At 43.2% G+C, this 22094-nt stretch overlaps 1 protein-coding gene across 2 annotated transcripts in view; it reads right to left on the bottom strand.

Moving 5' to 3' along the window:
- Shq1 (SHQ1, H/ACA ribonucleoprotein assembly factor) overlaps positions 1-22094 on the bottom strand; it is a 99584-nt gene that overhangs the window by 70577 nt on the left and 6913 nt on the right. For both annotated transcript variants that reach the window (XM_029478869.2, XM_021165304.2), the window contains exons 5-6: positions 14990-15102; positions 8372-8499 (exon numbers count right to left, since the gene is read on the bottom strand). In XM_029478869.2, coding sequence (XP_029334729.1) covers positions 8372-8499; positions 14990-15102 — 241 coding nt within the window. The remainder of the gene's footprint in view (positions 1-8371; positions 8500-14989; positions 15103-22094) is intronic.

Genomic DNA, 22094 nt, shown 5'->3' with positions numbered 1-22094 from the left:
ACTTGCAAATTTTCTTTACAGTGCATCATTGGTCTGGTTCAAAACCTCTGGCTTCTGCTACATCAATCCTGGATCCTCAAAGGCACTCTTGGATATATTGTTGCTGCCCTGTGTCATGGAGATCATGAAGCTTTGGATTTGTAGGACCAGCCCCTTCATGCACTCCAGCAGATCATAAACGGGGCAGATGTTAGGGTGGGCCAATTCAAAGCCCTGGATCTGGGCCTGGGAGGCAGCTGAGTTGGTCTGCCTGCTAACTCTCTGGCACCACACCACAAGGGCAAGCTCTTTAGCATTGCTCCAGCTAGCTTATTCAATGCTACAGCCAGCAAGGGGCAGGATGTGTGTGTGTGTGTGCATGTGTGTATTTTATAGTTTATGGAAACACATGCTTGTGTGGGTGTGTGCATGTGTATAGGTGTGAGGTTGGCATCAGGTATTTTCCTCCATGCTTATATATTTCTTGGTGAGCCTAGAGCTCACTAATTCTCGCTTGTCTGGCTAGCTGCTAGCCAGCTTACTGTGGGAGGCCTTGTCTCTGTTGTAGGCTTGCAGGTGGGTTATCACACTCAACTCTGTATTGTATGTGGGTGCTGAGGATCCAAATCAGTGCCTTCCATTTACACACCAAGCACTTGACCTACCGAGCTCTCTCCAGCCCCGTCCAACCATGTCACTTTATAGTTACAGAAAGATCATGTAACATGCTTTTCTAGTCAGTCTCACACTAACATCATTAGTTCTCAATACTATACAAAGTAACATACTCCATCTATAGCATAACCAGAAAGAGTGTTATGGTTAGAAAGTGTGTTAAAACTCAAGCATTTCACTTTCTAGCTATTACATGCAAAACATGACTGTATTAGTTACTTGTTTGTTGCTATCATAAAACACCATGACCAAAAGTAACTTAGAGAAGGAAGCTTATGGTTCTAGAGAGGAAGAGTCAAAGGTGGAGTCAGCAAGTGGGGCAAGCACAGCAACACAACAGGAACCCAAGACTCGTATTTCAACCACAAGCACTAAGCAAAGAGAGACAACTATGAGGGTGAGCTTAGAAAACTCTAAAAGCCTACCTCTAGGTACTCCTTCATCAAGGCCATGCCTCAATCTCTACAAACAACTCCACCAACTAGGAACCAAGTGTCTATCTACCTGGGCCTGCAGGAGATATTTCCCATTCAAATCACCAGCATACACTCATGGCCTCTCTAAGTACAAAATACATTTAGTTCAACTTCAAAAGCCCTCAGAGTCTTTCACAGTCTCAACCAAGTTCAAAGGTCCAAAGTCCAAGGGCTCTTCTGAGACTCAAGGTAGTCTCTTAATTATAACCCCTGTAAAATCAAAAAGCAAATTTCATCCTTCCAACATACTGGCACAGAACATATCCCAAAAGGGAGGGACATGGCCATAGTGAGGAATACCAGACCAAAGCAAGGCTGAAACCCAACAGGACAATCTCCAAATCTTGTAGATCTATGACTAGTGTCAAAGGGCTTAGCTTAGATGGCTCTGTCGCTCCAGCTTTGTGACCTGAAACGTATATCTCTCTCCTAGGCTGTGTCTTACTTTTCTATTGCTGTGATGAAATATCATTATCCAAACAACTTATAAAAGAAAACATTTAATTGAGCTTACAGATTCAGAGGATAAAGATGACAAAGCAAAGGCATGGCAGCAGGAACAGCTGAGAGCTCACAACTTGATCTGTAAGCAGGTGGCAGAGAGCTGAGAATGGTGTCAGTCTTTGAGACCCAAAGCCCATTCCTTGTGACGTAACCTCCTGAACAAGACCACACTTCTAATCAAACAGCTGTACCTGCTGTGGACCAAGTATTCAAACACAAAAGCCTATGCTGGCCATTCTCAATCAAACCACCACAGCTTGCCACAACCCAGTATGCAGCTCTTCATGGCAGATATCCAGGCTGGCATCTCTTAACTTCCTCAGGTCTCTAAGACAACACAGGCTTCAATTTCACAGCTTCACACACTGTCTTCTCAGAGCCTTGCTGGAACAATCCACATGTTGCCTGGTCTCAAGGGTTCTCTAAAACCACAGGAGAAGAGTCCATGATTCCCTGGCTCTTCCACTCTTCCTTTATGCAACCAAAGCCAGTGACATGGATGACACTGCCAAGTTTGGCTACCTCTAAATAAAAGTGCAATTGATCTCTCATCTTACAAATTAGTAATTTTTCCCGTCTCTTATCAGTCACTTTTAAATTTACATCCCACTAGCAGGGGACTCTATTTCCACTTCTAGTGCTTCATATAAAAATGTCAGAATGACTTACAATGCACAAGTAAATGCAGGTTAAACTGCTAAAATGAAGATCCCCTGATAGTAGAACATAAGTTCCCCTCGTTCCAGTACCCTAGATAAGGGATGGAAGCTTATCCATAAGCCTTGGGCTTCCCTGGCATATAACTTCTTTCTATATACATCCAAGATAGCTGTTCTATGCTTGTATCATCTTCTAAATGAAGAGAAAGCGCAAAGTAGGAGGAGGATAGCAAGCATCTCCTCTCTAAAACAGGGATGCAGAAAATACACATATCACTGGCCGCCATCACATCCCAAGAGCCAGTATTCAAGCACACAGTCACATCCAGCTGCAAGTAAAGAAAGGAAACCCAGCCACTAGCAGAGTGGGATGTGCTCAGCTCTAAGTCAAGGAGGCCTTTTACTAGAAGAGTCGTGAAGACATATGGTTCTATGCTACCTTGTCCAGATACCAAAAGTTATCAGGCTGCCTTTTAATATTCCCAAACCATTCTCCTGATAGACAGACAGCTGCCCAGTCTATGTCTCAGCTCAAGGAGACTGCCCTCCTATTTACCCAAATTTGACAAAATTCAGAAGAGACTATAAGCATATAAAATTACATAAGCCCTTGCATTAGTTTGAATAAGTGTTCCACATACACCCATGAGGTAAATAAAGGCTCTGTTATCTAACCTATGGTGGGTCTGTGACACAGTGGGATCTTTAAGGTGGAGCCTAATGGGAGAATAGAGATCACGGGGGCAGCCTTGAGGATAGTAAGACTCCAGCTCTTCCAGAGGGAGGATTCGACCCCTTCCCATCTCTTTCACATCCTGGCTATAGATGAATGATTTTCTGAGTCACCATCATGGAATAAAGTCAAGAACTGAAACAAACTTCTCCTCATTCTGGTTGATTACCTCAGACATCTTGTCACAGTGACAGAAGGCTGACTCCCACAGCCCTTTTCATACACAGTTTTCCAAACTCACTTGTGCCCTCTTGTATGAGCTCAAGTTTAACATGACACTTTGACTTGTTTAAAAATTTCCCAGCCTATCCTCTAGGAAAAAGAATCCTAAATACACTGAAATTAGTAGAAACAGAATTCTGTTTACTCATTAAAATGCACTTAGTGTAAAAGAAGCAGGTTTTGAAATATATTTAGATAATTACTGTTTCAACCATGTTAGCAAATCTCTGCAAGAAGGAAGAAGTGCACTTATACAAGCATGGCTTCCACAGTGACACGTGACTTCAATGACTCGTTTAACTTGCTGGCTATCAGGGCTAAGGAATGTGTATTTTTAAAAATGAAACGTAGGTATGTCTCAGGTAAAGCATTCTTCAGAGAATGTTTAAAAATGCTCTTTAGAGCATTGTTTAAAAAATAAAATAAGACAGATAATTGCCTCAATTTATTTGCCTCAATAAAGAACTCATCTAAAGATGCCTTTATTTAAAAAGAAATACTCAGCTCATGTTGAATGATTGGACTTAAAGAAGCTACATGAAGAAACAAATTCAATACACAAAGAAAATAAACCCGACAAAGTATTTAAGACCTTGTATTTAGCAAGAAGATTTGAGACAGGATTCCCATAAGCACAGTTTTCCAGACAGTCATTAATTTAGCTAATAGGAAAGTACCAGGTGTTCACAGTGATATTATCTCACTAGAGAAAAGCCTTTATACCCTGGCTGACTAATAAAGATCTCCACTTCCACAGCACTCCTGAATCACAGAGTAAGCATGCCCCAAACTGTTTTTAAACACATCGACTCTTCTACATGTTCATATCTCAGTTCTTAAGTAACTAGACCCATAATTGTCTGGCAAACTGAAAAAAGTTAACTTCAAAGCTCCAAAGGTGCATTCCATATGGAAGGATATCCACACATTATATATCACTTTCAATGACTAAAGGCTACCTGACTCTACCCTTGAGTTTATAGATGCTTTTCTTAAAATACCAACTTTTTCTGAGCATTTTTAGGTTCCATTTTGGCTTTCTGAGCTCAAATCCACTTTATATTTGATCCAACCAAAAGAATCAGAAGACAAAATAAATGAGGATGTTTTTTCAGAAATCAAAAGTCTCAGATCACTAAATTCCAATTTATCAGGGCTGTGAATCACATCCCAAAGAAGAGCCTGGGACAGTCTGCACACATCAGGTCTAACCCAGCAGCAGCACAGGAAATACCTACAGGCACAGTGCTAACAACACCTGGGTGATCACCACCTCAAGCAACGTTTGTCAAGCATTTGTGTGACTTAGCTGCAGAGCTCACAACATTTTAGATAATTATACTCCTAAAAATAATCTTTAGTGAAACAAAAGCCAGCTCAAAGCTCAAAAGGGCTGGAGGAGACCCTGGAGCATGAACATTAAAGTACATGCCCAGGGCCACCTCCCAACATTAGCAACCTTGCCGCTGTGTTTGAGATCTGCAAAGGAGCCTCATAAGACAGGAACATGCTGCTGAGACGCTTACCCTTTCTCCCAAATATCTTCTGACTTTTGTTACTTTTAAACCTTCACTTCCACTTTAAGTCCCCCTCCCAAACGCCACTGTCTTGTCTAGATCAGCAATTCAGTCATCCATAATCTGGCTCCTCTGAGTAACACGTATCTGTCTATTACACTGTACGTGTACTGGAGACAGATCAAGACACTGCTGTAGTCAAGCCCTCAGCTAAACGGGCAGCTCTGCCGTGCTGCCACTTTCAAAGCTGACACTGCCAGCTATCTCCACAAACACTCCAGGGCTCACTGGTGCCAAACAGGATGGCCCTGCAAGGAAGTTCATGGACTGTAAATGTTATGTGGTGTCATAACAAGCAATTATGTGCCAAGACTCTTGGGCTGATGTTAACCACTGAAAGACAACTTGGGAAATGTGGTGAGTCCATCCTCGTGAAACCAGAGCTCCGAGGGAGCACGGCATCTAACGCTGCCATTCATAAGCCTTTGGGGAGGAAAATCTGGATCTTTATAGAGCTGGAAATGCTAATAAGTTTCCCTGCTGTGACTCTGAAGTCTAATAAATAGGACCACTATCATTACCCAAGCAAAGACAGCGGCAAAGTTTACCAACTGTAGCATAGCTAGAACTCATACAAAGCAGGCTACCACTGTACACTGTAGGACAACGCCACAGTGCACCTCTATCATCTGCACTGTCCTATCTAAGTGGCAACATCTCACTGTGTAATACAGAACAGGAAGGCAGGTAGCAGAGAAGGGCAGACACTTGTGGAGGAGGCAAGAGACACACAGCAGAGTGTAATTTAGTAAATAGAACTATAAAACTAGTTCTTGTTTTATGTCGTTTTCTCCTGTACTTTATCCTAGCTCAACATACTTCAGTTCATTCCTCCATTTCTGGGTGACTCAATATCTGAATAAGAATAAAATGAAAGAAAAATCTCATTAACAAGGCCATTAAAGCTTTGTAAAATGTACAAAGTGGCAATCTGACAGAGCAGTCGTCCTACTCCTGGCTTCCTGCCTTCAGTTCACTCCCTAACAATCGTCTCTAACCTCACAGTGCAGTGAGCTTTCCCACACATGGCCTCATTCAATCCTGCTGGCAGCTCTGAGGCAGGCAGGGAAGACTTCTACAGAAACCCAAGCTGCAGCCACTCAGCCACAAAGAGTAGAGACGTTAAATGCAAGACTCCCACAGCTATGTCCTGCCCATGCTTAACCTTACACCTGGCGAAATGGAGGAGATCCTTTCTGCTCAACCCAGCTCAAGCTCTCCACCTCAGGTCACACACCCTTGCTGGTTTAAAAGGTGACTTTTAGAATGAATCACCATAATGGCTGAGCAGACTGACTGCCTGAACCACCAGCCTGGCTTGAGGAGGCCACAGGTCAGATAAAGGGCCTGGAAGCAGCAGTTAAAAGGACAGAGCACTGGCTCAGTCTGCTAAGATTACAGAAGCTCTAACTCAGTGCTCTGCTGACATGGAGAACTGACCTCAGAACACAGTGCCATTGATTAGAGGAGAGCAAGCTAGAGCTGAAGTCAGAGGGAAGGCTGCCTTCTGATTTCAGGGCAACTAGCTCCCTCTGGTGGAGAGAAAGCCCAACTACACAGCCACCAGCTTACCTCACCAACACACCTAGAAACTGGAGAAAGTGGCTGGCCCTTGGAGCAAACTTCTTGAGACCCACTGAAGACTCTACCTAAGTAGAGGGAGTCAGCCCTGTTCCATCTGCACGTCTGTTAGCTGGGAAGGAGTCAAAGGCTTCGTAAGCACAGATCAAATGCTACCCCAGAGCACGCTAGAAACAATGGCACACACATCCATACTCAGAATCAATAGTCTAGTTTCTAAAGTTACTGGTGGAAATTACCTTAAGTCTAACAAAGCTTAATCACAAAAATACTTAATAAAATACTACTTAATACATATTATATAATAATCACAATACCACATGCCAAAGGGGGGGGGGAGAGTGGGCAGCAGGTGACTGGACAGGACAGCTTGAAGACAATTTTTAGGAATTGGTGCATAAGACACCATAGCTACCTCAGTCAGACTGAGTGTGAAAAGGGCTCCTGTACTATCAGTGAGAGGAGTAAACCAAACCCCAAATGACTGCCAGCAGGAGAGTCCAAATGTTCCCCAAGCATGAGAGAAATATTGCAAAGGACAGCAGCCAGTGGTTTTCAAGCAAGACAAGTTGAGTGATCTGTGTATGCTCACGTGGGAGATTTCCAACCTCCAGTACATTCCACAGCAAAGATGGCAAGAACACGGCCACAGAAGCTTTTACATGAGGTATGTGTGCTTTAAAAACACCGCAGGCTGGGAATACCGCTGGAGGGTAAAACCTGTGTTCCGCATACCTGAAACCCTGGGTTTGATGGTCAACAGAAACCTAAGTTAATTTTAAATACACTTAAAAATTTAACAGTGACTGCTTCTAGGGGGAAGAACTTGCGGAGGGGAGGTTTACATTCAACTTAAAATCTTTAGAATATATGTTCTTACCTATGTATTCCTTTCATCAAATGCTGAAATTCAATTTTAGTATATAAAGAAAAGCCAAATCAGCCTATCAGACAATGTAGGCCTCCTGCTCTGATCTAACTGAAACCATTACTACTCTACTATACAGACTTAGAACAACCAGCTTGTATTGATCGGAGCCCATGATGAGAAGATACACACCCAAGAAAGGACTCTGGTTGTTGGGGATTGGTGCTAATGCTTTGAATCTGCACGTCCAGATGCTGAAGGTCCTTGTGCCCAATTGGTTTTTTGATCTGTCAATAAAGATGCCATGACCAATGGTTGGGCACGGGGCGGGACACTTAGGGTTACACAGGTAGGAGGCCTGGGGGAAGAAGGGGATACAGTAGCAGCAGGAGAGAAAGCCAACCAGTCATGTGAGGTTTTGGGTAAGTGGCCACTGGCCTGGGGTAGAGGGGAATGTTTAGGAGTGCTCAGACTTTGAATTAATCAAGGCATTTAAAAATTAACTGGTATGTGTGGATGTTTTCCATTTTCGGATCTAAGATAGCTCCTGGGCGGGTGCACCCCTGCGACCTGCCAAGTGCACAAAGCAGTACAGCCAAAATCTATCGCACTGGGTAATGCTTGTGTTCACAGCCACCTCCTGTGGCCTGTAAAATCCTCACCTCAGCAGTCTCCAACTGCTTTACCATGTTCTGGAAACATGAAGGAAGACAGCTATTCTGGCTTCCTCATCCCTAACCTGTGAATCAACTGAGGAGGTCACATCCAATTCTTTCACTAGAACGGGAATGAGTCTGGATCTCTCTCACGCATACTCAATTAAAACTTAAAGGACTCTACTGATAGATCCATTTACTAGTTCATAAGGATTTTCCAACAAAAATAATCTGAGTGATTTACTGTGGAATTCTATGGTACCTTACAGTTCAAATCTACCAGCAAAGAAAGGCAAAGACGAGAGGCAGAATTAGCTATCAAAAACCCCATTTTCACAATGAAGGACAATTAAAATCATATGCCACAAAACATGAAGGGCAGTGGCGTGGCACAATGATGAGTTTTAAGATCACAAATGATGCTAATGTTGAGTTTCTTACCTAATGCAGCAGAGTCCCCGTGCTCTTGGTTCTTTCCCAAAGAGGCCACCATTTCTGCATGTGCATCGTTCCACCAAGGACTGTACTTCAAAATCTGCTCAACTGCCTCGTCTTCAAAGAAGTCAGCTCTGCTCAAAAAGAAACGGGCTTGTTAAATCAGACTGCACTGACTTTCTTTCTAATCTTAATTTATCACATTTGCACAGAAATAGAGACTACACCAATTCAATACACAATCTGAGAGAAAACTGAGTGTGGTGCTGACTTTAATCCCATAAAGCAAACGGTAACCACCTAACAAAAGGGGCCTTAGTCATTCCTGACCCTCTACACAGAAAGCACTGGAAGAGCTGTCCTACCCTGAGCTCTTATCCTACACTGACCACACTGCCCTCTAGAACTGATGCCAGATTTGTGAGTAGCTCAGGTTGGAGCAATGTTAAGATAAATGAAATGTCTTTCAGACTCAGAAGAAAAAAAAAAAAAAAAGCAAACAGATGAGCATGTCATTCAGGATTCTGCATTTCCACAGAGACTGAGACACACACACACCAAAACACACTATCCAGTGTGAATACTTCTACTAAAATGCTACTTTATTGAGCTATGTTAATCGTAACAGTTCCTTGGTTTTAATTTGTTGAAAAAGATGAAAACAACCTTTGTAGATACCAGAAGACCCCATTCTTTGTACTCTCTTAATTTTAACTAGAAAAATAAAAGGACATTTAAAGTACACTTTTAGCTCTTTTTTTTGAGGACACACTCAGAAATCATGTGGTCTTGCCTTTCAAGTTGAAGATGAGTATTCTTGGGTAAAGTACACCAGAGTCTACTGGATGGAGAGTTTGCATCCATGATGCCTTCTACTCCTTCCAGCATCACTGCCTGAGCCTGGAAAGGTAATATATCTTGGCCAAGATTTAAAAAACAACAAAAACAAAAAACAAGTATGGGGCTGGTCAGATGGCTCAGAGGATATGCATGCCTGCCCCTAAGCCTGAGTTTAGTTGCAGCACCCATAGGGTAGAAGAACTGACTCCCTCCCATGAGCTGTCCTGACTTCCACGTGCATGGCATGACATGTATAAACCCATCCTATGGTCCAAAATGATAAATTTATTCTGAGTAAACATTCTCAGATACATCCCAATAATCTCAAGTGGAATGGGTGACTCTGTTTTCCAGTTCTGTATTGTACTGGAGATTGAGCCTCATGTTTCACACATGTTGGGTCTGCTTTTTATTTTTATTTTTATTTTTGGGACAGTCTCACTAAGTTGCCTAGGCTGGCTTTGAACTCACACCATAGCTCAGGCAGGTGTTGAATTTGTGATGTTCTCTAAACCTTAAACTTGCTCCTAATAGTCCTCACTAGCCTCCAGCATACCTTGGACTGTAGGCTAACACCATCAGGCCCACTAATGGCTTGCTCTTTACTCTGTCTATAAATTAAGAGTTACATGAATATGATTCATGACCTACTGCTTTCCATAATCAGTTATTTTCACATTTTTAAACGTCACTGAATTCATTGAATGTACTCCACATACACATAGCAACAAAGAAAAAGGAAAAGATTAAACCTGCCACAAGGGCTCCACTATTTAATCAGAACCAAGGACACAAATATGGAAGTTTAGAATACAATGTGGTTTGAGGGAGGTGGGCACATCGGGGAGCCACTGAGGAGGGGATCATCACCCAGCCAAAGGATGAAGGTCTCTGGAAGTGATGTCTGAGCACAGCTCGAAGGTGAGGTATTATGAAATGATGCAGGGGGTGAGGTATCATGAAATGATGCAGGGAGGAACAAGCTAGCAAAAGGCCAGCATGTGTTAGAAGCACACAAGAAGCGGGGTGGGTGGGGATATGCAAGCGTCAGTTGTTGCCTCTGGAGAAGGCACAGGCAAGGAGAGGCAAATTGAACTGACGGAAGTAGCAGGGTCCACATCACAGAGAACACTTGCCGTCACGCTCAGGAGACAGAGGCTGCTGTCTGAAGCCGAGGAGCACTACCTGTGGAGCACCAAGCATGGGTCAGCTATCATGCTGCTGGCCTCCCAGCTGACAGATCTGCTGAAGCCCACAGAAGGCTGTGAGGTGGTCGGAAGGCTATAGGAAGCCATGCAAGAAGAGGGCCAGAAATGTGAAGCAGAGGAAATCAAAGAGAGACGTAGCACAGCTTTAGGATTGATTGTGTGAGACAAAGATGTCAAAGACATACCTCAGCTTGCTTGCTTTCCGTTTGTTTTGTTTGGCGGGGCTAGGGGGAGACAGGATCTCTCTATGTAGCCTTAGCTGTCCTGGAACTCACTATGTAGGCCAGGCTGGACTTAAACTCACAGAGATCCACCTGCATCTACCTCCCAAGTGCTGGGATTAAAGGTGTGCATCACTATGTTCTAACCCAAGTAACAGTCGTGAAAACTAACAGACATTTGTAGAATGCCAGGCCCTCTCAAAAACTCGAACTTGCTCCTTCATAGCTGTGGTGGTTTAAATATGTTTGGCCCATGAGAAGTGGTACTGCTAGGAGGTGTGGCCTTACTGGAGGAGGTGTAACCTTGTTAGAAGACCACTGTGACGTGGGGTTTAAGGTCTCCTCCTATGCTCAAGCTCTACCCAGCATGGAAGAAAGCCTCCTCCTGGCTGTCTGCTGAAGACAGTCTCCTGGCTGCCTTCAGATCATGATGTAGAACTCTGCTCCTTCATGCATGCTGCCATGCTTCCTGCCATGATGATAATGGATTAAACCTCTAAAACTATAAACCAGCCTCAATTAAATGTTTACCCTTTAAGAGTTGCCTTGGTCATGGTGTCTCTTCATAGCAATGAAACCCTAGCGAAGACAATGGCCCTCCACCAGATATGCTGACCTCCCTGACTGGAATGAAAGTGACATGAGTGTAGACATCTGTCACATTCAAGTGCTATTCTTGGACTCTGCAGGATGGTGAGTAGGAAACTTTCAAACAAATGCTTGTTGCACCAGAGCACACACAAACAAAAGAACAAGTCTGATGTCTTATCCAATGCTTCTTCCTATGCTTAGAGTGCTGAATAGAAAGCCACCCCTTCCAGCCTTCCAAATGCTAGCTGCAATCTACGCAATACATCCAAAAAACAAAACAAGACCAAAAAAACAAGCAAACAGATCAATGTGTCAGCCTCTTCAACAAACTCCTAATAACGAAAATCTACCACAGCTTAAAATAGTATTCCAAAAAGGGCTTGGATCATTTTTGTGTTTTCATGATCTCACAGATGTTTAAAATGTCGATTAAATCCTTCTCCTGTTCTCACCAAAGAAATAAGCAAGATTTCATAAATTGGTTATGATAAAAATTCCCCCCCGAAGAATCAAAAACAAATGTAGAAAGGAAAAAAAAAAAAAACCAATATCTTCAGGAAAAGAAATACAAATATTTGGCCATATATAAAGGTGAAAGACTACTACGGAATACTTCAAGACGCTGTCTGCAGACCTTAGTGTAAAAATAGCATCCAAGTCTACAAAGGGCTCACAGTAGAAACTTGCCACTCAAGCCTGCTGACCTGAGTTTGACACCTGGAACCCATGCTGGAAGGAGGACCAAATCCTGAAAACGTCATCTGATGACATGGCACACTCACTTTTATTCACACACACTAATAAATAAAATTGAAAATTTCTAAAATCATGTCTAAAAGGAACAAATGGTGTCAAAGAGAATAATCAGAAACAACGAGGTTTACTGATCACTGCACATGGCACTCCATTGGCTGCAGGACATGCTAATGTAACAATCAAACCACATTAGATCTCTATTTTACAACAGATTTCAAAACAGTCATAACCCCAAAGCAGGTAGATGTTACTTTGAAATGCATAAATCCCTCTTTATAAGCAGCTGGCTCAACTCTGTCCTGTGTAGGCTAAAAATCACATTTGTTTTCTTGAAGCCCTTTCGAAACCTGACGCCATCACTTCTCTGAGAACCACTCCTTAAGAAATGATAAAAAACATTCTACTCACACTATTAAGGAGATGAGCTCCTGGGCCCACCGAAAGGCTCAGTGGACAGACCCTTGCCAAGCCTGACAACCTGAACTCCATCCCAGGAACCCACACAGCGGGAGATTTGAATCCTGCATGTCACCCTCTGATCTCCATGCCTGTTGTAACACCCGTACATTAATTAATGCAGCTTGAAGTTATTTAAAGAGAATAAGCTCCTGGATACAAAAAGCACAAGAGGCAGAGGAAACAGGCTGCTTAGATTGTCATGCTGCCAACTATAAATTTCAATACCTGAGTCTTCTTGGGTCACAAACGTATTCTTCTAGACAGTTCTTCTAATTAAGCTACCTCCCACTTAAAATTTCAGCCTTCGAAAGCTCATTCTGTTTTCAGACTGGGTGAGAAATTTGCTGACAATGGAAATTTCTACTTTAAATATTCAGCATGATTCTAAATGGGTTTCTTCAAATTACTCTTCAGTGGACCTTTAAAACCACCATTGAAGAGATAAAAGTAATTAGAAATGGCAGTCTAAATGGAGCGGAGTCTCTCAGATGTCCTCCACAGTATAGCACAGTCCACTCTTCCCTGGCTTCCCTTAGGATGCTCAGCCATTCATCACCACACATCACTCATTCCATTTGCACATCACAAGCTTCACTTCTGCTATTCCAATTAGTATCCCACTGGGTCACAGGAGAGAGAATGTTAATCACAGGAGCAAGGGCAGTTAGAGCCGAGCAGTGTGCTTGAAAAGGAAACACAGGGTGGCAAAGGAAGCCTCTTTTCAAATCCTACCCACCCACTTAACAGTGGTGTGACCCTGGGCAAGTCCCTTCACCTCTTTTCCTCCTTGTGAAATAACCCTATGAGGAGACATGAGAAGCTGAGAACACTGTACAAAATACCAGAGTGGTGGTTGTGGTATATGGGTAACAATTTGTAATCACCTGGGAAAAATAACAAAAGAGTGTCACATCGACATATGAACTACACTCATTCTCTACTCAAAGAGTCAGGTATTCAGAGGTCCAGTGAAAAATGCAAAAACGTGCTGTTATCTGGCCAGTAAGAGACAGCACATCTCTGTTTTATTAAGTTCCTTACCCAAATACAGTTCTGGTTGCAGCAAAGGGCACAGCGGATACAAGTGGGAAACAGAGCACAACTCTGATTAGGGTCTACTGATACCCTAGCACAGAGGACAACTATCTGGTCACTGCAACTGGTGGCAGATAAACGTTCCAGTGAGATCCTAGACTAGCAAGAAATACAGCACACATAGATCTGGATTCTTATGGAAAGCAAGACATATTCAGTTATATACACAAATAACCATGACAAAAATTCTACTTGAAACAAGTATAAACAAATATGCCTGTAAGTTTGATGCTTTAAGCATGGTAAGGAAACCATTAAAGCATTGGTCCTTAAGCTTCCTCACGCTGCGACCCCTTAATACAGTTCCTCATGCTGTGGTGATCCCCAAGCATAACATTATTTTGTCGTTACTTCACAACTGTAATTTTTGCTACTATTGTGAATTGTAATATAATATCTGATATGTAGAATATCTGATATGTGACCCCAAAAGTCATGACCCACAGGTTGTGTTAAAGAGTTTATTAAGAGTTCTCCATTGCAAGTGGCCCCTGCACCTCACCTGGGGAGCCCAGTAGAGCTGGTTCCAGGGGTTGCAGAGGGTGAGCCAGTCTGAGGGCATGAGTGGGAGTGCTGGCCCAGCCCCTTCCCTGCTGCAGCACTCAGAGAGCAGACCCTGCACCTCACCTGGACATCACAGCAGAGATGATCCTGCTGGCACAGGCATGGGAGTGGGAGAGCTGGCTCTGGCCCTTGCTAGCTGCAGCATTGGGTGAGCTAGACAGAGCAGTGCCAGAGAGCTCATCCTGGTGGTGCGGTTGACTGACCAACTGAGCCAGATCCAGGAATTTGAGTTAGCCCACCCCAACATCTACCCCATCTATGAACTGCTGAAGTACATGAAGGGCTGGTCCTACAAATCCAAAACTGTACGGCCTCCATGACACAGGGCAACAAGAGGATATCTGAGAGAAGTCCCAGTGAGGATCCAGGATTGATGGTGTAGCAGAAGACAGAGGCCTCAAACCAGACCAATGACTTGTTGCAATGAACATTTGCAAGTAAAGAAGCATGGACAAAAGGGTACACTTTTGGGACACACTGTGACACACTGCAGCTTCCACAATCAGATTTTTTTTTTTGCTTTTGGGAAGGAGGTCGCAAGGGCAGAAGGTAGGTATGAACGGATTGGGAGATGAGTAGGACTGGGATACATGATGTCAAATTCACAAAGCATCTATAAAAAGTTAAATTAAAATAAAAATGAGTTCTCGGTTGCTAGTATAAATTAAGTAGGAAGTTTACAAAGGTCACACATGTACAGCCATTAGAGGGTAGGTTAAATAAGGCAAAGAGTGATTGAAGAAGTCACCCATTGTTGAGGTTTGGCCTCCACATGCACACATAACTACATAAACACACACATACACACACACACGCTCAAAGATTCTGAAAAAAATTAAAGAAGTGCAAAGTAACTAACTTATTTAACTGTCACAAAAGTTCATACTCACAGATAATGATCTGGATCAAATTTGGCCAACTCAGCAGCCAGGCGCTTCTGCCTCCGTTCAGTCACAGGAGTGAAATCTGGATCCTTAATATCGATAACCTCACTCAGCTCATCCTAAAAACACCAGAACAAGAATGAACTCTATCTCAAACTTTTAGTTTTTAAAAATCAAATACAGGGGAGGGAGGAGGAACATGAAGGCTGGAAGACCTGTCTGATCACTAAAGTATGAGACACTCATAATATTTAAACTCTGACCTAACAAACATTTAAGACAGGTGTGGTGGAACACACCTTGGCTCCCAGCACTTAGGTGGCAGAGGTAGGAAGAGCTCTCTGAATTTAAGGCCAGTCTGGTGCACACAGCAAGTTCCAAGCCAGCCAGAGCTACACAGTGAGACCTAGTAGCAAAGTACAAAAAAACCAACAATCAAACAAACAAACCAACCCCACAAATGTTTGAATCCACTATTCTGTACTCTGTTAGAAACTTCCAAATAAATGACCTCATTTAACCCATAAGACAAACTGACCAGCATCTATTAAGGATATTAACGTTTAACACAAAGGATCACGGGTGCTTGCTACCAAGCCTGATCACCAGTATCTCTGGAACCTATACAGTAGGAGGAGAGAAACAATTACCAGAAGTTGTCATCATGGCTCTACACACATGCTGCATGCAACACATACACTTATTTATTTAAAACTTTTGACACATAAAGCAGAATTGAATAAACCCTCACAAACAAGCAGGAACATTTAATTCTCCATTCATTTCCCTGTTCAGTGCTAGAGATCTAAAAGCTCCTAAAGACAGGAGGCGCTGAGCATATCTCTGCAGATGCAGAGAGACTGGGTTCATCAGGCATCTCTGCAGATGCAGAGAGACTGGGTTCATCAGGCATCTCTGCAGATACAGAGAGACTGGGTTCATCAGGCATCTCTGCAGATGCAGAGAGACTGGGTTCATCAGGCATCTCTGCAGATGCAGAGAGACTGGGTTCATCAGGCATCTCTGCAGATGCAGAGAGACTGGGTTCATCAGGCATCTCTGCAGATATAGAGACCGATGCCTTTCTTCCTCCTGGCTAGCTCAGCTGGTCTCAGAATCACAACAAACCATGCAAATGCAATCCTGTACAGTCTACTGTGTAAATGTGCTGGCCATGCAGGCCTGAGTTTAATTCCTGGAAGCCACAAAGAGAGAGACGAAAAAGACCAACTCCATGAAGCTGTCCTCTGACTTCCATGTGTACATTTTAAATTTTTCATTACTTTTTACTTATCATTTTTTCATTTATCATTAAATTTCATCATAATTTTATTAACCCAATAAAAAATTTTAAAGAATTTTTATGAGTAATTCTGATGTCTAGGACTTCCCATCTGAAACTTTAAAAATCTAATCTTAAGAATCACCCTTACTGTCTTAACCAAGATGTATGTACATATATGAACATGAAGCATGTTTCCCAAGCAGAACTCTACAGAACAGACGAATAGGAACTGTGAACTAAAGAGACCTCATAGAATCCACACCATCCCCCAAACTGTGGCTGTGTCCACTCCACCTATTTCCTCTGCAGATATGAACAGTCCTGGAAGAAACATACAGATCTGAGCGGGAAGAAGTCATTCGAATACAACGAAGGGATCCAGTGACCTTTTTGGAAGCCACTATACCAACCAGAATATCTTAATACTTTCAAATACAAACATTTGAGGCAACATCCAGACAAATGCCTCTCCACAAAAATAAAATTTACATTCCAAAGTTCCTATGCAATCTAATTTCTGAGCACCTGGAATGCATTTTCCTACAGGAATCCTATTATAAATAGTAGTTAGGAGTCTCGGGGCAGCCCTTGGGTTTATGAGGTTCATAACAAATTGAAACAGTTCATTCATGATGCAAAGACCCTGACAAGCACGCAGCAGGGTTTCCATGGGCAGGCCAGCCATCTGGAGTTGGATCCAGCAGAGCATCTCCTCCATGGTGCAGCATCAGTCCGTCTTCCCTCCCTCCCTCCGTTTCCTCACTGACATCCCAACTCCAGCCACAGGCGAGGGCACACATGGGCCATGGCATGGAGAAGCAGCAGAGCGAGTCCACGGCTGCCTTGGGAGAACACTACCAGGGGGCCATGTCCTTTCCTTGGACTGCAAATCCGCAGGACGATGTCACCCCTCCCCCAGCTCCTCTAGTCACCAGGCCTTTTCTCCTCCCTCCATGATGGAAGGGGACCCACATATAAAAGGCATGTCGACATTAGCTTTAATCACAGTTGCAAAGTACTTCTCCCCATGTGATGTAAAATACTCCACAGGATGGGTAACCACATCTTTAATATTTTCGTGAGGATGGGGCAGCATTTAGTGGCACAGGCTGTTATAAGTATTAAATGACACAATCCAAAGCTAAATATACCCATTAACGTCAGATTTCTCTTCCTCTCTGTTCCATGGCTGTTCTGTTACTGACTTCTTATTGGAAACACAATCCCCCTTCCGTTTCAGACTCCTTACCTGCCAACAGCAATTAAAGTGTGAGTGGGTGTGGGGTGGGGTGGGGTGGAGGGAAGTAACAGAACAATTAATTATCACACCAGGACAGATTTAAGGTCGTGAATGGGCTATGATCAGTGAGTACTGACAGAAAACTCTGTATTTCAGAGGGTGAATGGACTCTCTGAACCCACACTCCCAGCTCTGCATCATCAAGCCAAGCTTGCCTTTCAAGCTGATGCCAGCCTTTCCCTCTGGTCCAAGGCCACATACTACATTTCTTCCCATTTATGGAACACTCATCTCAGACTCCACTCTGACCCTCTGCATTTACGGTGTCCTTCTCACTACCATCCCATGTGCCTCACATTCTCCTAGGGGTCACCTCTGGGCATCTTATTACGGTACTGTAATAAGAACAATGGGAAGCTAATGCAGAGTCAGACTGGAATCTAAAGAAAGACATGGCTGGTGGTGGAGCACTTCCTTAGCATGCGCGCGGTCCTGGGTTTAATCCTCAGCACCAGAGAAGAAGAAAAAGTCTGAGGCATCAATCAACCATGGGAAAGGAAGAGAAAGAAGCTGCGCAGGGAGAGAAACATTGCCCTTTCTGTGTTTCGGAATAGCTGTGGCACTAGTTGCCTGAGCAATCTGAAGATGAACACTGCCAGGAAAAGGTCGTGGAGGATTTAAGCCACTCTTGCGTTCATTTACATCACAGATCAAACAGGACCCCATCCGGAAAGAGAATGAATCTGTGTGCACATCTGGCCAGCTCGTTTCCTGGAAACAAAGATCTCAGGGTCCCTGAAGCAGCCAAAGGAAAGCAAGGGCCAGAAGGCCTGGCATCCTGTAACTGAGGCTGTCCCCGGAGCTGGCTGGGGTGGCGCCTAGAGACTCCAGGATTGTGACTGCTGGCAGCCACTGGTGCCAACAGCTTGTTGTGCAGCCCTGACTCTGCGCAGCTAGGGCAGTTTTCCAAAGGCACCCTGGTGGCTGGCAGAGATTTCACAAAAAGGAAAGAAAGCGGGGGTGTGTGTGTGTGTACATGGAAAGTGGAGGGTGGGGGTTAGTGAATGAGACTTTGCTTCAGCAAAAATACTTTTATTATCAGATAAAATGGAGAAGTTTGCAAACAAATCTATTTAGAAGGAGACAGGATTACGCTTTTATAAATAGTTAAATTATTCACCGAAGACATTATCTCGGTGTGGGAAATACTGATTTTTTTCCTCTGTACTACTTTTTTTTTTTTTTTTTGAGTACATTGCCTTTGTCATCAGAGAAAACAAAACTATTTTCATTTCAGGAGAGTGGGGAGATGATCCTGGCATACTACTAGTGAACAAATGTTTTGGCTGTTTTGACCCAAAGGCTAGAGAAACTAAAATTGTGACACAACACAGTACTAGAAAAGCCATTTTTTAATATTACAAGACGATTGTTCTTTTAGGAACATCTATAGCTTCTTCACTAATTACCACTGTTAATGTTACAGAGTCATTTTTTAGCCACTTGATGTGGCTGTCACAACCAGAGCAGCTGTAAATACAGAGCACTTATGTAATATAGCAATTATGTAAGAGTCTGAAAAGACACACCGACCTTACTAGGACTTCTAGAAGTCTGATTAATCCCTCAAATTTAATTCATAAGAAAATCCCACTTCTTTAAAGCTGTTTACTGGCTTTGTTCCCTGGTAAAAATACATATGCAACAGTAAAGATGCCCGAGGAACCAGTATTAACCAGTACTGTTGGGCTGACTCACACAGTACTTAGGACAGTTCCATATCAATTCCCAGACTTGGTGACTTCAGTCTTCAGGCTCTCTCTGGACTGCAAAGGTATTCAAGAACACACTGGTTTATTTACAGTGTGTGTTAGAAGGCTGGGGCAGCACACTCTACCCAAGCACTTCAGCAATACACTAAGTATGTAGTTCAAAATATACAGAGGGTTGGAGAGATGGCTCAGTTGCTAAAAGCACTTGCCACGTGTGGTGATTTGAATGGCAAATGTCCCCCCATAGGGTCATACATATGAATAGTTGGTCAACAGCCAAGTAGTGCTGTTTGGATAAGTTATGGATCTGTAGAGTCTTGAGAGGAAACTTTGAGAGTGTGCAGAGAGGAAAAACCTCTTCCCACTTCCAGTTCCCTCTCTTTGCTCTCCTGTATGTGGATAAACATGTGATTACCCTGCCTCCTGTTCATGCCACCATGCCACAACTTTCCCACAATCAAAGACCCTCCCTCTAGAACCATAAGTCAAATAAACTCTGTCTTCCCTAAGTTGCCTCTGGTTACAGTATTTTATCACAGCAGCAGCTGCCAACCTGAGTATGACCCTGGAACCCATGGTGTAAGGAGAATGAATCCTGAAAGTTAACTTCTGACCGCTACATACACGCTGTAACACAAACACACCAGCACTCACATGCACGAGCCATGCACACATACATAAACACAATCACAATAAACTTTAAAAGTAAGTAGTTTAAAACATACTGGGAGAGCCAGTAGCTAGGTGTGGTGACTCACTCCGGTCATTTCATCACTGGAGATACTGAGACAGAAGGATTACCAACAGTTCAAGGCTAGCCTGATTTACATTCTGAGTTCCAGGCCAGCCAGAGCTATAAAGTAAAAACTCGTCTCAAAAAGGGAAGGGGAGGGGAATGACCAGAACAAAACCTGTGTTGTTTCAGATCAGGTTTTTGGTGCCAAATTAAACATGTTTGGAAACTGGGCATTCTCAGAGCCCTGGGCTCGCAGTGTTCTGTGCAGTGACAAGCCTCTGCGGCCAGCAGCACACTACTCACATTATAAAGCCCTGGAGTCCACTCGCATGGGTGGCCTTTCCTTTCTAAATTAAGGCAATGAGGATTTTTTTTTTTTTAAGGAAAGTAATATTCGGTCTATTCAAGTTTGAAAAAGAGTTTAGCAATTTTAGACAGTTAAGCTAAATAAACAGACTAAGCATTTCTGACGGGGAAGAGGAGATGTAATCACAGAGGGATAGACAGAGATCCTAACTGGAGTGATTGCTAGTTCATTTTCTAAGGGAGTGACAGATATTTAGGTACCTGATGCTTTAGTCACACAATTCAGAAAGACACAAGTACTACCTGCATACATGTTCTGAGACACCACGTTATCTCAAGAGTATATATAACTTAAATTACCACTTTTGACAATAAAAGCTAGGTGTGGTGTTCTATATCTGTGCTTCTGGGACTTGAGAAGCGAAGGCAGGAGAACCAGGAATTCAAGGCCAGACTCAGCTATGTAGTGAGTTCCAGGATGGCCTGGAATAAGTTAGACCCTGTATCAAAAAACAAGACTATTTCATAACAATGTTGGCTTAAAAAGCAACCTAAATTACTTATAAATGATTTTCAATAAATACAAAAACTTCTGACCTAAAAGAGACTTGGTCTCTCCCACCTGAACTATGGTCCCCCAGCATCCTCTAAGCCAGGAGAACCCTTCAAGGTGGTCACATGCATCTGGACTGGATGTGACTGGATGCATCTGGACTGGATGTGACTGGATGCATCTGGACTGGATGTGACTGGATGCATCTGGACTGGATGTGACCAGTGTCTGGGATACCTTGAACCTGAATGGAGATTCTGAACTTAGCCGGATCACACTTACTGGCCTCCATTCACAGCTCTGGGCGGGCAAGCCACAAATAAAATGACCACAAACTGGCTCTTGGCCACACAACTAGTGAAATTCACTGCAGTTTCTGTCACAGATGCCACAAAGCTGACTCTGTTCTAAACACCTGACTCATCAGCAGAAAAATAAGGGAAAGGAGTGGCAGAGAGAGACACAGACAGACCACGTTCTGCAGAAAAGTGTCCGCGCTTTTTCGGACATATTCCTTTGACTTAATTGCTGCTGAGTAAATGCCGATTTTGTTCTCTTGTAAGAATCTTCAAAGTAACGTTGGTGTTTCAAGGGCAGGTGTTTATAGTGTCCTACACTTTTCAGAATTTTCTCCTATGTGTCCAGTATCTCATGACCTTTGCACCACTTTACCAAGAGAGAATGACTTACATGTGTCCAGTGGTCATGGCAGTATCCCAAACATGAGTGGAAGCAGAAATATGAACAGAAGGTTGGCTTCTGACTTTTTCTTGAGAGACTCAGGTACATCCTCCTAATTGAGCATTGCTCAGGGAAAATCTAAGACCCAAAACTCTGCAAAACCTCAAGTATCCAAATGAGTTTACATGTGACCTCCACCAAGAATAAACAGAACAGTACCTACTGCGCACCAAGAACCAAACAATTTTATCAAAACACAACCTAGAGGAGGCACAAACCTATAATCCCAGGAAAGGATGAAGCAGGGGGAATAGTTCAGAGAGATGCTGAGAGATATATATGTATGTGTGTGTGTGTGTATATATACATGCCCCCAAGTGTGAAAAAGCTCACAGGCTCATGCTCACTGGAAGATTCTGTCTGTACATGTGCGACAGAAGCTGTATGATACCCAAGTGTGTGGCCTCCATCCCTCAGAAGCAGCCTGAAATGGACAACTGCATGATCCTTACATACAAGTAGCTTGCTACAGGCTCTA

This window comes from Mus caroli, unplaced genomic scaffold, assembly GCF_978045245.1.
Source record: "Mus caroli unplaced genomic scaffold, Mus_caroli_1 scaffold_7, whole genome shotgun sequence".
Classification (NCBI taxonomy): domain Eukaryota; kingdom Metazoa; phylum Chordata; class Mammalia; order Rodentia; family Muridae; genus Mus; species Mus caroli.
This window is presented reverse-complemented; position numbering and strand designations above follow the sequence as displayed.